The sequence below is a fragment of the Pezoporus flaviventris genome, unplaced genomic scaffold (genome assembly GCF_033815535.1).
Source record: "Pezoporus flaviventris isolate CSIRO_AGI_PZ_B2104156 unplaced genomic scaffold, CSIRO_AGI_Pfla_v1 ptg000035l, whole genome shotgun sequence".
Lineage (NCBI taxonomy): Eukaryota > Metazoa > Chordata > Aves > Psittaciformes > Psittacidae > Pezoporus > Pezoporus flaviventris.
In genome coordinates, this window is record NW_026892583.1 from 12,205,016 (window position 1) to 12,222,064 (window position 17,049).

At 44.8% G+C, this 17,049-nt stretch overlaps 1 protein-coding gene across 2 annotated transcripts in view; it reads left to right on the forward strand.

Moving 5' to 3' along the window:
* The window catches only part of PELI2 (pellino E3 ubiquitin protein ligase family member 2), an 88,498-nt gene extending 85,865 nt beyond the window's left edge, over positions 1-2,633 (forward strand). For both annotated transcript variants that reach the window (XM_061462609.1, XM_061462610.1), the window contains exon 6: positions 206-2,633. In XM_061462609.1, coding sequence (XP_061318593.1) covers positions 206-772 — 567 coding nt within the window. In that variant the 3' untranslated portion in view covers positions 773-2,633. The remainder of the gene's footprint in view (positions 1-205) is intronic.
* The last annotated feature ends 14,416 nt before the right edge of the window (positions 2,634-17,049 follow it).

The window sequence follows — 17,049 nt, forward strand, 5'->3', positions numbered from 1 at the left end:
GTGACACCAATGCTTGCTATAATCTTAAATATAGGATAAGAGATGGATTCAGGCAAATGAAGGGGTCTCAATGAAACAATAGAAAAATATTATCTAATGTGCTAGGGATGGTAACAGCTTGGTGAGAAAGACAATACATTTACAGAACTCAGTTGTTTATAAAAGCTCTCAGGCTTAACTACTTGTCCTTGTGTTCTTTCTTTAGGTAGAAAACGAGACCAATGTCCTACAAGATGGCTCTCTCATTGACCTGTGTGGAGCCACCCTTCTGTGGAGAACGGCTGATGGACTGTTTCGCACTCCAACTCAGAAACACATTGAAGCTCTGCGACAGGAGATAAATGCTGCCAGACCACAGTGTCCTGTTGGGTTAAACACTTTAGCATTTCCCAGCATCAACCGTAAGGATGTGGTAGAAGAGAAACAGCCGTGGGCATACCTCAGCTGTGGTCATGTTCATGGCTATCACAACTGGGGACATCGCAGTGACACAGAAGCGAATGAGCGGGAATGTCCTATGTGCAGAACCATTGGCCCTTATGTGCCTCTCTGGCTTGGTTGTGAAGCAGGCTTTTATGTGGATGCTGGTCCTCCAACTCATGCTTTTACCCCTTGTGGACATGTGTGCTCTGAGAAGTCTGCAAAATACTGGTCTCAAATCCCCCTGCCTCATGGTACTCATGCATTTCATGCTGCGTGCCCTTTTTGTGCAACACAACTGTCTGGGGAACACAACTGCATCAAGCTAATTTTTCAGGGTCCAGTTGACTGATACCGCTTTACAATGACCACAATAACATTTTCTTTAACAATTTACTGTGAAGATTTTGCCACTAACTCTAAATTTTACCTTTTTTTATAATGTTATTAATAGGGTGGTAGGGTGGGGATGGGGAGCTGACAAAGGAAATTGTGAGGGACTGTGGTGGAATTGGGATACATTGATACCTGGAACTTGTCAGATATCAGTGGTGTTGCATGCTCAAAAGCAGCATATTCATGAAGTCTTCTTGGTCCAATTGTATTATATTTGTAATCTTTTTATTAGTACCCTGGATCAGAAAAAGGTGTCTTAATGATTTTTTTTAAGCTAAGATTTTTTTAATGGAGAGGTTTTTTTTCTTCTGAACTTTGACAAGCCTTTAAAACCTATTTTTCAAATCTAGAAGGAACATACAGAATGTAACTGTCTTTAATTTGTGATATAATTTAACTTGAATAGTTTCTCAAGGAGCTAATACAGAATGTGTGGACAGCCGTAGGTGAATGTTCACTGGAGATAATTGGATATGTAAGAGAAAAATCAGCTGTCTAAATTGTAGAGTATAAAAGCTATTAAAGTATCTATTATGGTATAACACAGCTGGCCAAAAAGGCATCAAAGATTACTTGAAACTGAGGAAATCCTGTTTTCATTGATTTCCTTTCAGTGTAAGATATCCACTGTTCATTATGTATGGTATATGGCTGATTTTTATTTTTCCTCCCCTTTCCCCCACTTTAACCTGCATCTGGTGAAACTGTTTTACTTTTTTTACATACTTAATTCTGGGTTTTAAGCCAGTGTTCTGTATATGTGTAGTCCAGCCTTTTTATTTCTGCTTAACTTAGCTTGCCCTAACTGCTCCTTGCATGCCCAGGACCATTGGGTTCATTGAGATGTAGCAAGCCTTTAAAAACTGCATTAATGAAGGGGTAGTTCTGCAGCAAAACAGAAGGTTTAGGTACAACTTATACAGAACTCATTTACATAGACCTAAATTCAGGAAAGCACTTAATTTGTGTTTAGATCTAAACCCATGGATGGGACTGTTTAGATTCTCAAGTGCTTCAGTGGATTGTGGTTATATGCTGTTATGTTTTGAAATAAAAATGCAATTAGGAGTCAGGGGTTTTTTTTAAGCTCACTTACTAGCCAAAATGCTATAAGGAGAATGTTGATTCTAGTTCAGCTGTGTATTTTTGTTCAGTTTTCAACCTGCTCCCATCTGTCACCTTTTTTTTGCAGATTGAGCTGTGTTTGTATCCATTATTTTTTTTTCAAATGTGTGCAAATCAAACAGCATTCAAATGTAATCAAATATATGCACCAGGGTGGTACATCTGAAGTGGATAACTTGAAATTCCTCACTTTTTGAGAGCTGATAAATGTTTACTGTGGAAAAAATTAAATCAGAATTTCATGAGATGTACCCTGCCCACTGTTAGTTTCATTTCATACAGGATGATAATGCTTTGATTTGTGATTTATTTAGTTTGGGTTTTTTTTCTTTTGCTTTCTGTACTTTTGGTATCTGAGGTATCAATATATCCAGGTTAAAAAAAAAAGTAAAGAATTCGGGAGAAAACTGTAACATCTTTAGATGAAATTGATCATTCAAGCTTAGTTCTGTTTAATCAACTATAGCTCTTTGCTATATTTGTGTCCTTTGTATAAATACATAATTTATATGATTTTAATATATTCTGTATATATATACTTGAATTGGCCTGTTAATATTTTGGTTGTAAAGTTGTTTTATAGTTAACCTTATAAACATTTTACATGTCCCTTGCCAGTGGTGACGGGGCATACTTTGTCTGCTGCTGTTTTTAGTATGATTTTGCTGTATAAATGTTCAGCATTTTAATAATTTGGGAATATCTTTTCTTTTTATGCTTTTTCTGTTTAAAAAAAGAAAACCTGCAGCATTTCCTCTAAATATCCCAAACTGTACAGGAAATAGGGTGAATCTTGTTAATCTAAAACTATATGCTTCTTCCTAGTGCCTTTTCAATGAGATCATCATCTTGTGATTCTGTATTCTGAGTCCTTACTCCCACAAGACAACCTTGTGGTTAATCACCAAGAGCAGCAGCCCAGCCAGATTGGGAAGAAATGCCTTTGGCCTTCAGTTCCTTGTTGCGGTTTCTGTCATAAACGTGAAGGTGCCTCTTCCTTGTTTATATTCAGTACAAGTTCCTCAGGTCCCATATGCATACGGCAGCATTATTTCTATTTAGCATATATACCTCATCTGCAAGAGGCAGTCTCACCTCCACCAACTCCTTACTGGACTCTGTGAAACATTGTTCCTCACAAGATATGCTATGAAATACACTTTCAGGAAATGTTCTTTGTTGAATTAAGGCCATGAGCTATGTGTTAAGGCTGGTGGCCAGAAGTCTCAAGCTCCATGTATGACAGCTTCCAAGGTCTGGGATGGTAACTGTAGTACTGAGCGGAGCTGATCGGCACTTGCATGTGTGGTCTCCTTCTGAGCATAAATATATTGTAAACATGCAGGTTCCCAGGTATCTCCATTACTGAGCTGCTTTACTTTCTTCTTTCACTGTTGCAGTTTAATTGCTGCTTCAGGGCTCCATGTAGCTATACCTTGTGCAAAGTGAATGTACAGTGTCAGAAGAATCCTCAATGCAAACACCTAGCGCACCATCTGGTTGTGTTGTGTTTGCCTTGCATGAAGTGGAAGGTCGACTACTGGTTTGTATCCAAGTGAAGCGTCTATTTTAAAAGACTTTTAAGCAAGACTGTTGTTTTCTTTCACTGTTGGCAATTCTGTGTAACACAAGGAATACTGCAGGGAGGAAAACTCTCCTGTTGGCTGGGAAGTAAACTCTACACAGTTCTTTGCGTGAATCCAGGTACTTTGCCATTAACCGGCATTCAGATCTAGGGTGAGTCCTGCAGACCTGGATTTGCTGTAAAGCAGAAGAGTTTGTAGCATTATTTTTCTCAAACACTCCTGCCACACTTACTGCTCTAATGAAATGATGGACTGTTGGGCTGATAGCCCTTTTCTCCTTCTCTCATCTCAGTAAACACACACCTTCTGGTCTGGTAACTCAATAGCGAAAGTATTTGCTGGGTAAATAAAACTAGTTCTGTTTGGAGTGAGTATACTTGAGAACCACTCTCAAACTTTGTTTTGAAAGCTTATTTCATTATTTCAGCGTTAGCTGTGATTCTTGTGTACCATTTCAAATGCTGATAAAGTGTACTGTAAAGAGTTTTTTCACTTGTTACTGTTGATTCTATTTGAATGCTTCAAAACCAGCTTTGACGGCGTAACTTAGAGGTAAAGGTATTTTTCTAGTCTGAACTTAAAAAATAGGTGTTATACGCACGCACGCTGGAGCTGTTACACTTCCCTTCTTCCTGGCAGCTTTTTGATACAAGTGCTGGAGTCTAAATAGACATCTGAGTGGTAAGCATTGTTCTTATTTTGGATTGTGGTCCAATTAGTATGAAAGAGTTAGCATGATACTGCATTTTAATCACATTTTTCTTTTCAAGTGTGGTCACTTTGTGTGTCAGGGTACAGTAGTAGTGCTGTATTGGCAGAGTAGTTATAGGAGGATTTGGTTTTGTCCTTTGTGAGGCTGGGAATGGGGCTCAGAAAAGACTAAAGCCACTGCTGGGCCAGTTCCAATAGGGACAGATCCACTCTGAAGCAAAGGCATGCCAGGAACCCATCAGAAACATGATCTGAAAGCTGGTTCATGCTCTAAAAACGATTCTCCTCCAGTTCTTTGGGAAGCTCTGGATGGCATGGAAAGGCTGTGATCTTCCCAACAAAACACTGTGATGTTTTAGTGGGATTTCCTGGAATTAAGAGTGTTCTGCTTCAGAGCCTGAGTGTGGAGCAAAGCTGCTGGGTGATCACAGTGACAAACTGCAGTAGTCTCTGAATATAACCTGTTTTTTTTAACTTCATGCACCAGCCAAAGGAAACTTGGTTTCACCTGTGGTAATTTTCCTTTTAGTGCTGTTGCAGTAGTTGGTCACTTTGCTCACTATGTTTTTTTCCTTCTTCTGGAAGTGGAAGCTTTTCCAAGACTGTCATGTTTCTGTTCATGCAGCTCATAGTCTCAGCACAGCTGTGGGCTCAGACAACTTGGTAGCTATCTGGCTATCAGGAGAACCAAGAGGGGTGTTTAAATGCATTTTTAGTGTGGTAGGAAAACTGATCTGCCTTGACTCCTCTTGCTTAAAACTGAGCTGCAAATATGCTCTTGAAAAGAGCAGTGCTTGTCTGTCCATTGTAAAGGAAGGCTCTGTCACAGGTGGTTAAGTCTTGTTTTCCTGAAGACTGTTGCTAACATGCCACATGGAATGCAAAGTGGAATTGACAAGTTAGAGCTGTTGATGGGTGCAGGTAGGAACAGAAGAGTCTGTTGGGTACGTGATTTGAGTTGGTGTGGACAGCCCAGTATTTCTTCAGTATTCTGGCCAGGGATTCCTCATTTGCTCAGTTCTCAGCCTCTCATGAGTTCTTGGCTCCTCTCACTTTCTATTTATCCATGTAGTTGCAGGTAAACAAATAAAGCTTGGAAAACAAGAGGAACAAAAAAAAAAAACCGACACCTTTCAGGCTTGCTTATCTCTTCAAGGGAAATATAAATTGGAGTTGCAAATGTTTCTTACAGATTTTCTTCATTAATCTAATTTTTATGAGGATTCTTTACAAGCCTTCGCACCTCATGTGAAATAAAAATAGGAGGTAAGGCTGTTTTTTGGGGGATTGAGGGAATGGAGAGGGGGTAGTTTTTATGATGAAGTTGCAGTAGTTCTGCAGGCTCTGTGCAAACCACATGCCACTGGCTACAGCAGACACACACTGTTCTTGAAAAATCAGTTGTCAGCCTTGGCAGGTAGCAAAGATGGATATTTACCTTTTGTGGTGATAAGAGTTTTCATTTATTGGCAGTGGAACAAAAATACAAGTTGCTTGAACAATCAGACTACAGGTGAAACTGGTGGCTGTCATGATTTCCTTTTAACAGGGCATATTTATACTTTCCTCATGGGCGATTCAGTTTTCCAGTCCTCTGTAAGTCTGTTCTGTTCATGTCGTGGCAATTAGGGATAGTGTTGCTTTCCTCTTGGATTAAATACACGATGGAGAGCCCCTGGAAGGCGCCTTCTTGGGACCCAACCGTAGTAAAAGTCTCATGCAGGAAAGTCCAGCATGATGGAGATGTTTACCTTTCAACAGTGTTAGCAGCTGCTACAGTTCTGGGTATATTTGTAAAATTAGTCTTTTATATACCGTATGAAATGGACTGAAAGAATTTCTTTGCTGTTGTACCTGTGGGAGTACAAGCCATTTTACAGAAAAAAAATCTCAGTATTGACTCCTTTGGTGTTTTCTCCCTGCTGGTTGGCTGTCAGGGTTTAACTTTGATTTGCAAAATATATAAATAACTTAAACAGTTTCTCCTACCCTCTTATCCCCTTTCTTCTCAGAAACAAAAACCTAAGCTTTTGAGGATTCTTATGTATTCAAGGTGTAGTGGAGTGTACTCAGGTGTAAGCGCCCTGAAATTTCAGTTAATTCACTTCCCTGATTTTTAAATTGAACTGTTTGTTTTCAATGCCAACTGCCTTCTTGCGGTGTTAACATAATTGCTAAATAAAAGCAATTTCCAGGAATAATATGCTTTGTGACTCTTAAAATTAATTTCCATAATGGTAATTCAGTGTTCTGTTTGTGTCTGTGTATTCATCCCTTTTTGTATGCAGTCCCTCTGAGTATGCAAGCTGCTTTTTTTTTTTTTAATGAGCTAAAATGAATTGTCAGCCTTTCTTGGTAAGCAGGAAAAAATAAATGTTGGTGTGAGAATAGGAAAGGGAAATAAGGATATCTACAACTTCTTTTAGATGTGGTTGTAGGCCAGCTGACTGTCAGGCGTCCTTGTAATTGAAGAATGCTAAACACTTTCCAGGGAGGATGCTCCCACGTGAATGTGAGGAGGAAGCTTTGGGTTTGTGTGTAACTGCATGTCCACCTCTCCATAGAAGAGCAAACCCTCTCCTCTGGGACTGTTGCTGTCGGTGCAGGGACTGGCTTCACTCAGAACATCCTTAATGGTGCTGGACACACACTGTACAGACCCGGTCAGACCGGTCTCTACGCCAGTGGGTTTCTGAAGAGCTAATCTGTGCTTGAAGTGCGGTGCATGGGTGGAGGACAGCAGATCACACCTGGCAAAGGTAGACATGATCTGATTCTGTTTAAAGCAGAAGCAACTGCAAAGAAGTACTTCTGCTGGGGATGGTGAGAGAGAGAGGTTTCTGCTAATCCTTTGAGGGGGAGACACGCCTGGAGGCAGGAACAAGGACTGAGTGGGAGGCGTGGGGAGCTCTGGTAGCTGAGGTGGCTGCTGGTAACCCAGAGACCATACTATAGTACCCCTTGGTAATAACCTTCTGTGAGCTTTTTGTGCAAATTCCATGGATTTTTATATCAGTTCCATCAGATAACAGGAGTTTGGCTTTTAATTCCAACCTACAGCTTTTAGTCTGTGCTCAGTTTACTTTCTGCACGACAACAGGACCAAATGTCATCCTAATGATCCCATTCCCTTCCTGCCTTTCTCATTCTTCTAACTACCTGATGAGAGATGCTGTGGTCTCTTTTCACTCCTCAGTGAAGAGAGTAAGTATTCCTGCCTCTCTGTTACCTGGCTGTAAAACTTCACTTGTTTTGAAGCTTGTTCTGAGCTTGTGCTGCTCAGAAATGGTTTTTGTGAGAGGTTTCCAGAGCATTTGTGATTACTGCTTCTCTTTCCCTTTCAAAGTGCTGCTGTATGGATGCATATTTTTAGGAGGAACTTAGGAAATCTCTTTCCTAAACCTAAGGCAGACAGAAATTTGGCATAGGAGTCTGAGCCCGTTACTCCTTTTTAACTTGCTGAAAAGGTGTGTCTGAAGATGGGCTCAAGATGAGCAAATACTTAACAGCACAAAAGAACTCAATAGAAACCCAACTACATCAGTGCTTAGAATCATACAGAATCATAAAATGGTTTGTGTTAGAAGGGGCCTTAAAGCTCATCCAGTTCCAAACCCTGCCACAGGCAGGGACACCTTCCACTACACCAGGTTGCTCCAAGCCCTGTCCAGCCTGGCCTTGAGCATTGCCAGGGATGGGGCAGCCACAGCTTCTCTGGGCAACCTGTGCCAGCGCCTCACCACCCTCACAGGGAAGAATCTGAACGTCCCCTCTGTCAGTTTAAAGCCATTCCTTGTTGTCCCATCACTTACATATGTGAAGAAATACATTTTGTGAAGTATTTGCCTTACATGCTGTTTTGCTAGAGCTAGCTAAAGCAGTTTGCAGGGGCCGTCGCCTTCGAAATAAGTGGAAATGTGCAACTTCTGGTAGGAGCGGACTTCTGCGAGAGAGCAGCAGGGTGAAGAAGGCTGTACTGAAGTCTAAAACTAGCCTCAGACTCCCTTGCTGTATGCTGAGGTGCTGGGGACCCTTGCTGCCCCTTCCAGAGAAGCATCTCAGACTCCCCTCGTTGGTCTGGGGTTAAACAGCAGAGTGTGGCTGGAGCTGTGCCCACAGACCACAAAGGGATGCTGGTGGGTCTCCTTATGGATGGTTTCTCTGTGGCATTTCTGCGCAGAGCCTTGTGGAGGCGAGGGAGGTGTGTGTGCCATGGGCAGCTCCCAGGTGGCTGGAATCCAGTTGCGGCTCCATGGAGAGCTGCACAGCCAGGTTTGTCAGGAAGGAAGGGAGCCAGGCTTGGCCTCAGCCTCAAGGGACATGTGGGATTTGGGCCAAATGGCCTCTCAGGCTGAGGCCACAAATCCAGCTCAGCAAGCTGGGGAGAGCAATGAGTAACATCTGGCTCATCTCAGGTCTGTGGTGCATCCCTTCCCCTCTTATTTCTCTACGATTAAATTGAAGTGAGGAGCCAGGGATAGGGTGGAGGAAGGGAGAGTGGACTGCAGTGATTCTCCTGATGAGAGGCTCCAGACAAGGACTGGGCTAAGCTTTCTCCAAGCAGTGCCTGTACAAAGCGGATTTTCTTCTCATGGTAGATGTGATTCAGCCTGCACACACACCCTGCCTGTATGTATACCAGGGGCCCTGGGCTCACATCTGTGCTGCTTCATACTCCTGGGAAAGCTGTTTTGCTTTTTCCTCTCCTGTGTGCACCCAGGTTGTCTTGTTCTGATTGGAAATCTTGACTTCCACTGAAATTTTCAGGTTGATGCAGAAAGGTGCTTACAAAAGCTGCCACAGCCACCATGTGCTGTGGAGGTTGTATGGGCACCTAAAGCCAACAAAATAACTGATCCCAGGGGAAGGCAGCACATTAACAGGGAGGGCAGGTCTGAATGCTGCTTTTCGCTTTTCAACCATTGGGTTAGATGTTATTCATTTCCCCTTTGTTATCTAAAGAATAGGAACTGCAGGGCTACCCAGCCCCACTTGGAGGTTTGAAACGATTTGAGGGGTTTCTGAAAGAAATACGGCTTTAGCCTGAAGGGTTTTATCCCTGCTCCCTGGAGGATAATGTTTATTATCCTCAAGGGAAAAGAAATGTTTCTCTTCTTTTAATGGGAATGTTCCCTACAGAAAACAGTGTTTTCCTGTGTGTGCTTGTTCTTCACCCTCCCTGAAACTCCTAAGGGTGCCATCCTTTTGGTGAGATCTGTTTTCTCCTTTCCCTCTCTTCCAGTCAAGATACACCACCCCAGTCACAAAGTCCTTTGGCCAGGCCCTACACATCAGTATCCTCCTGCCTTTTCCTTGGCTGGGGAGAGTCGTGCTGGTAAGGAGAGTCAGCCCCTCCTCAGGAGGAGAGCCAGGAGAGTCACTTCAAGCCAGATCAGGAGCGTCTGGGGATTTGAGTGCATGTAACCAAACATGTCTAGACAGCCAGGAGCCTCCAGTGGAGAGAACAGTGAGTTTTACAGCAGTCCTTGATGTGCAAGGAGAGACGGTTCCTCCCCAGCACACGTGTGGGCCAGATGTTTGTCCTTGCCATTGCTGCAGTGATCTGTGGTCTCCTGAGCTGCGTGGACAGCAAACAGTGAAGGTGGGCTCTTGTCCTCCTACCTAAGCTGAGGTTTGCCTGGCAGGGACAGGCATGTGTGCAGCAGATGCAGAAAGGACTCAAGATGCATGTGGAGCAGCAGGGACCTGCTGCCTGGGCTGGCAGGCATTAGGGAAGACTCAGGTTCAGTCTACTCATGTAGGTTTCAATTCAGCAGCAGCAGATCTGGTGTGTCCCAGCTAGGGTGGACTTGTCACAAGCCATTAGGTCAGAAAGTGCATGCCAAGCGGCTGTCTGCATGGGACTTCCAGCCTAGGGAAGCACACAAATATTCAAAGCTTTTTATGTTTCTTTTTCACTTGGACAGAATTTGCAGGTGGAAGAAGAGATTTATAGTAAAATTTATATAATTCATATCCCTACAGTTAAGGAAGTACATGTAGCCTCAGTGGAAGGGTGCTGAATTTAAGGCAAAGGAGCAACTTGCTTGTCTTCATCCTAAGCATTATTTGATCCGGTTTTCAAGGAAGGTAATTTTTTTGTTGTTTGCTCACAAATGCAATGCTCCACTGCTGTAGATTGCTCCAAATAGAAAAACATCTGATCTGGATAAAGTTTCCCCCACTTGGAAAACTTCAGCAAGTTTGGTCTGAATAAACCCTGTAGTGTGAGCATCATCGCTTCTCCATCAACTTCCCAACAGAAGTGTTGGGAGTGGATTGTTCTGCAGCAGCTCTCAGCATTTTAAACCTTTATCTTGAAAAATTAAATCAATTAAAACACTGAAAATGTCTTTTTAACCTTTCCAGAAAGGTTCAGAGGTTCAAGCTAATGTCTCCACAGTGGTTCTGGTTACTGCATGCATCATGTGTGCCAGCAACTACAGCAGAAATGTCCTGGAAACCCCAAAGTCTCTTCAAGTGCTTCACGATGCCAGACTGGCCAGAAAGAGAACCCAGCCCCTGTCTGCAGATTGAAGGACTTGCTGTATTTTGTGTTCAAGGTCTGCAATTAATAAACACAGAGCCTGCTAGGAGATAGGGCCCTGGCTGCTCATCTCAGGAAATGTAAGTCAATGCCCTTCTGCAGGGGCTGATGAAACTACTGTGCTACGCTTCTCTGGATCCGGCTGCTGTTGAAGGGAAGCTTTTGGAAACAGATCTAGGGTGTTTGGCAGGAGTTCTCCAAAGCAGGGCTGGGTTTAGCTTGGGAGGATAAAGCACTGTTAATGTCACTGCCCCGTCTGTGTTCCTGCATCTCCTGTGCCCTGCAAGCAGGGATCAAAGCAGCCAGTTCCTGCCCTTCTGAACTGAAGATATGCTTGCACTGATGGATTTCTCTAGGGAAAATATAAAAATAAATAAATCTTGGTTGTGAAACAAAGAATAAATTCACAGTGGGATCACAGCATCTACTGGATGCCATAGCCCAGGGTTTGCTTTGGCAGCCCTTCCCAGTACCCAGGTTTCCTTCAGGGCCCTGACCTGCAGGGCATCAAGCAGCCCTAATTTACAGCTTCCAGCCTCGGGGCTTGTATGAGCTCTTCTTTCAAGAGGGATGTGACAAGGGTTAAACCCTCAGTATTTACCTGCTGACGAAGCTGGCCAGAGTGTGGCTTTTACTAGAATCAGCCGTTTCTGGCTTAGTTTTGTTCCTGTTGGCAGTATCACTACAGGATTATGCATTGATGTTGAGTTGCCTCCTACTGTCTTCCTGAGCTTGTCCTGAGGCTCTCCATGGTAAAAACCCAAAGCACCATCACCCTCAAGCAATTGCTCTGCTCTATTTCTGGTGACCTACTGGTTTCTCAAAGCACTAGCCTGTGGGCTGTGTTGGAGGGCTGTATGGAAAGGAAAGAACAGTAGTTGTCCCAGGGGCGGTGGCTGGGCACAGTGGGGTGCTGCAGAAAGAGGGAATGAGGGGAGATGGACACATGGATGGGAACCTAGCTGGGTTGAGTCACTATCGTCAGGCTTTTGCTGGGGGTTTGGTGGCTCTAGAGGCTTGTGGGTCCGAGTACACTTAGACAGTGCCTTGCTAGTGTGTCTTAATAAGTTACCCTGGGTAACTGAGTGCATGAATTAATGCATGGAAGGAAAACGAAGGATCAGAAGTTAATGGCTGCTGAGTGTTTTGGCACCCAGCACAGACTCTGAAAGCAGATGGATGAGGAGATGGCTGCTGAGAGCCAGTGCCAGCCAAAGTGGTGCCTGCTCCCGCTGCAGTGGTGCTCCCCAAACCTCCCTCCTCAGGGTATTGCTTGGGGCCACCTTCAATCCACAGGTCTGAGACATGAGGGATCAAAAACCCAGCCCAGGCTGCTGGGTGCCAGTCTGGTTTGAGCTTGTGTCCAACCAATGCATCTCTCCCAAGACACAGCCCCTCTTTTGAGCCGTTTGGAGAGGAATATACCTGCCTTCCCTTGGAGGCTGTCCTGCTGTTTCTCACCCTCCCCATGAATGAGGTATGCCTCATTATTTCAATAGAGTCTGGCCCTGGTTTTCAACCATCCTCCTTCAAAACAGGCTACAAACCCTTCAGTTCTCAGGTTTTTCTTCCTGTTCAGGCTCATGGATGTAGTCAAGCCGGCATCAATCTTCTTTCCCATAAGCTTAAGCAGGATGAGATCCTTACAAGCCTTTCTATATGGTTTATTTTTCTGCCCTTAAAACCATTTTTGTGCTCTTTCAAGTTTCTCCACTAGCTCTCTGCCTGCACTTCCCTGCTGAGCTCCTCAGTGGGATACAGAGATGTAAGTTCACATACCGTCTTTGCAACCACCCTGGTCATACCCGCAAGGCTCCGGGTGTCTGGTAAGTAGTGAATGTTGCTGACATGAACTGGGTGGGACTGGGGCTTCCCTGCCTGCAGACCCCCACCTGAAACCCACTCTCCTCACTGCCCTCAGCCCCGATCCAGGGCTGTGCTCAGCCTGCCAGACGAGTCCCTTTGCTCTAATAAATGTCCTCCCTTCCTCGTTACTTGTCACTCTGCACACACTCAGCATAGATGTTCAGAAACATTTCCACTCATTAATAACAAGGTCCCCAGGCAGCGGCTCAGCACTGATCCCCACTGCGCCCTGGGGAGCTCCCCCAAGCCAGAGTCTGGTATTGACCACTCCATAAGCCACTTCGCCTGTGTTTATTGGTATTTTGCAGTCCCGCTTTCAGGTGTCAGGGTGTTCAAAGTCAAAAGCCTCCTGGAAGTCTCTTTGCATTCCCTACAGTGTGCTGGGCTATTTGTAAACCTGAGCATTAGCTCATTAAGAATAACAGCACGTGTGTTTTGCTTATTTCCTACACAGCCATCCAGTGGAACCAGTTATTTTTGCATTTTGTTATTCTTTGGGTTGAATTCTGCACTGATGCATGTGGTTTTACACCTGGGACAGACATCCGGTGGAAGCAGCCTGGATTGCCCCCATTGCCTTATTTGATCCTAGATCCACACTAAACTATCTTTCTGTTTTTGGAGATCTCCCATGCTTCCCATAATTAATCAGATATTATTAGCAGTGCTGTGTCGGCTGCCACTTGGCTCTGTGGCGTTTCTTGCCTCTGGTTTTTATGGGAGCGGAGTCATGGCGTGCAGAGATAACTGACTGCTGCTTGCACTAGAAATGCACTTCTTCACCCTGTCTGCTCATGCACGCACACTCTGCACCCACGCAATTGCTTTCTACTTCTCTATTTTTCTCTTTCTAGCCCCCCCCCCCCCCCATGACAACATCAAACTATGTACTCCATGATTTACAAGGTAAAGCTGCTCCTCAGAGAATGCTACAGCAGTGATCAAAGTCCCAGTAGCTTGTATTCCCTGATGATTAGCTGGGTGCTCCCACCAGCCCCACGCCATGCCGAGCAACACATCCATTTTATTTAATCGGATTATGCAAAGCGTTTTGCTGTGCAATGTCAGGAGGATGAGGCAGACCCCTGGCACGGCGGCTGGCATTATCTCTGGCATTGCTCAGATTTAGGAATACTGCATGGGGATTGAGGAGCCCATGGGCGGGGCTAGGGATGCTCTTCAGGGATGCTCACTGGGCTGCTGCATGGGGGTTTCCTTTAATTCCCTCAGGAGGAGCAAGAATTGGAATGGAATTTTTCTTCCTGCCTGGTGCTGGGTGCAGGATGTAGCCATGGGAAATGGGGATTGGTCCTGTCCCTGAATCCAGCTCCTGGGAATAGCTCTGGCTCTTTCAGGACCTATAAGGGTTGAGATGCTTCCTCCCCCCCCCCCGGATTTTATCTGCCAATTTATGGCCATCTCCTGTTTTTCTAGCAAATCCAAATCCGGGAGAGCAATGAGGTACCCAACACACCCCCATCTCAGTCCATGCCACTGCTCTTGGGCATATGATGTGGACCTCTGAGATGCCCCTGAGTACCACATGGGATTTCAGGTGTGGATGGAGTTCTCAGAGATTTCCACCAGCTATTGTAGCTTCATCCTGTATTTTTCCCTCTCTATCTGCTTTGTTTTGTTTTCAGGATTAACATCTGGAGCTGTGTGAATGTATCAGAATTGCAGCTTTTTGTCTTCTTTTTTAAAGCACATATGGTTGCAGGGAAAAACAGAAGCCCAAAGAGAAGATATATCAAAAGAAAGCCAAATATAGAACATTAAAAAAAAAAAAGACAATTTTGAATAATAGCAACGTATGAGTGAGAATCTAAAAAAACTCTGCTGACTTTGAAGCTGGTCTCATGACTTATGAATATTTAGAGCTGACAGTCCTGGATACAGGCTTTCTCTTGAGCTTATTTGGAAAAGCTGGGCTAAACTCAAGTATAAAGCTGAGAATGTGATGAGTTCAAAGTAACCCAGCCTGGTGGGGCATGTTGGGATTATGTGAACATGACTTCTTCAGTTTGGGGGTTTGGCTGGAGGGTGGCATTTCCCCAAGATGTGCAGGGCTTTTGGGAAGGAGTCCGTCTTAGTAAACTGCTCTGTTAGTCCTGTGAACATATCTGGGTGACAGTTTTGAGCTTGGAAAGGGGATGTTTGGACCTGTTTATCCTTGGCTGCATCCTTACCTGCCCCAGGAGACCCATGTGGTCCTCCTAAAATGCTGTGAGATGTGAAAGAAGAGCAATCTTTGGGTTTATTTCCCCTTTGGAGCATGGGGGAAAGATGCTGCTGCTTTCAAAGGGTTGGTGCTTTAGAGAAGGCTGGAGAAGACGGCTGACGAGAAAGTTGACTTTCCCCGTTTCCCTGCATATTTCCAGTTTTGGAGTCTGGCACTTTGTCCTGGGGCTGGTATGGGACGCAGCTGTGGGTATCATCCATGCCTGTGACGTTTGCTGTGTAAACTCCATCAGAATTAAACAGCCCATAGGAATTCAGCTAAAACCATCGCTGGTGAACTCTCAAATTTAGTTTTCCTCTTTAAGGCTGAACATCCAACATGAGTGTGTGAACACATAGTGAGCACAGAGGCCAGATGTTGAGGCCATGGGTGGCTGCAAGGGTGCAGGAGGGCTTGTGCCTGTTTGAGTCCATGGTGAATCATTGGCTTGTGCACGGAATGCACAGGGATTCTGTGCTGTTACCAAATGCCGTTGCATCCACCTAGAGAGAACCTGGGCTCCGAGGCAGCCCCAGACCCCCCACCATGGTGTGTGAGTTGCTGTGAGACCATCAGAGCATCATTTCTCAACCAGAGCCACTGCACCACTCACAAGCAAAACTCAGCTGCAGCATTCGAGCATCCCCAGCTCTGCAGGTTCCAATCAGCCTGGGCAGAAGAGGAGATGCATCCAGTTATTTTCATCAGAGATTTACTGTTTTCTTCCCCTTGCCAAAGCCACTTTGCTTTTACACTGAGGGCTGTGAGGGCTTTGTCACAGCTGTGCTGTAACTCACAGGAAAGCATCAGCACAATGAAGACAGGGGCCAAAACAACTGAGCTTTCAGCAGATGTTCAGCTCCTGCAGTACATAGCACTGTGCGAGTTCAGGTGATGCTCTTGCTGTCTAACACCATCCAATGCAGTGGAAAATAGACCTCCTCGCTTGCTCGCTGAAACAAATCTGGAGGGTTTTTCCTCGTGCCTTTGGCAGGAGGAAAAGTGGAGCTGAACAAATGATGAAACAGAAGCACAGCTGGAGGTCTTGCTGGAGGCTGTTGGGATAAAGGTCCTGGAGTGCTGTGAGAGGGCTGTACATGCAAGGAAATACTTGTTGTAATAAATAAAGTGATTATGTGTTTTTCCAGATGTATTTAGGGCTTGGAGGATAAGAGGAAATTCCTAGCTGAATTCCTGCCTGTGGGATAATGCTGTTTCCATGGCCTTTCCCTGCCAAGAATCACTTAATTACGAGTAATTAAAAAAATCCAAACCAGCGCTTTGATTTAGCTTAAAAATGCTGAGGGCTTTGGGGACAGGAAAATGGAATAGGAGAAAAAACAACAGAAAAGAACTGAGTGACCTCCTGTGCGGGTGGCACTCGGCAAAGGGGGGGATGCTGGTGGAAGGGGATGCTTCTTATCAGGGAAGGGATTTTGGCCACAGACAAGCAGTGTCTGGTACAGCATGATCCCACACACATGGTGAAGCCAGGGATGCTTTTCAGGTCCTTGAATAAGCACAACTCCTTTGCACCAGAAGAGTTGTTAGTTGTGTCGTTTCCCTCTTTATTTCCCCCTGGCAGGCAAAATCTCCTTTTCCTGGAGGGATTTGAGGTTGCTGCAAAGGACCAGGAGCTGCTGGCTTGCCAGTGCATGGAAAGATGTGTCTTTCTCAGGATGCTTTAGTGAAGTATTAAGCTCAAGTGAGATTTTTGTGTGGTCCACCCATGTTATCTCTGTTCCCGTAACTTGGAGATGGGAGGGTTTACACTTGTACATTTAACTGTGCTGGGGCTTTGGGCTTTAGGTCCTGGCACTAATTGTTCCTGGTTTTCCTGTTGGAGTCAGTGCCCTGATGCCTGGACATGGGTGGATTTGCACTTGGAGGGGACACACGTGTTGCAGTGAGATACTGATGCCAAGCATGTCAAAGATGGCTGATTACAACCTCCCAGGCTAATGGCTTTAGAAACAGTCCTCGTTTTGTGGGATAAGGGGAGAGAGCTGGAAGTGACGGAGAGAAAACATGATATTGAGGGAAATGGGTGGGAGAGAGATGGAAAAAGAGGGACAGGCTGACCCTTTTGTGTGTTTAGGTTATGAAGGCAATATAAAAAGTGTGAGATTGGAATAGAGCCTATGTCTGTAATCTCCTTCCCCAGGGGTTGGTCCACC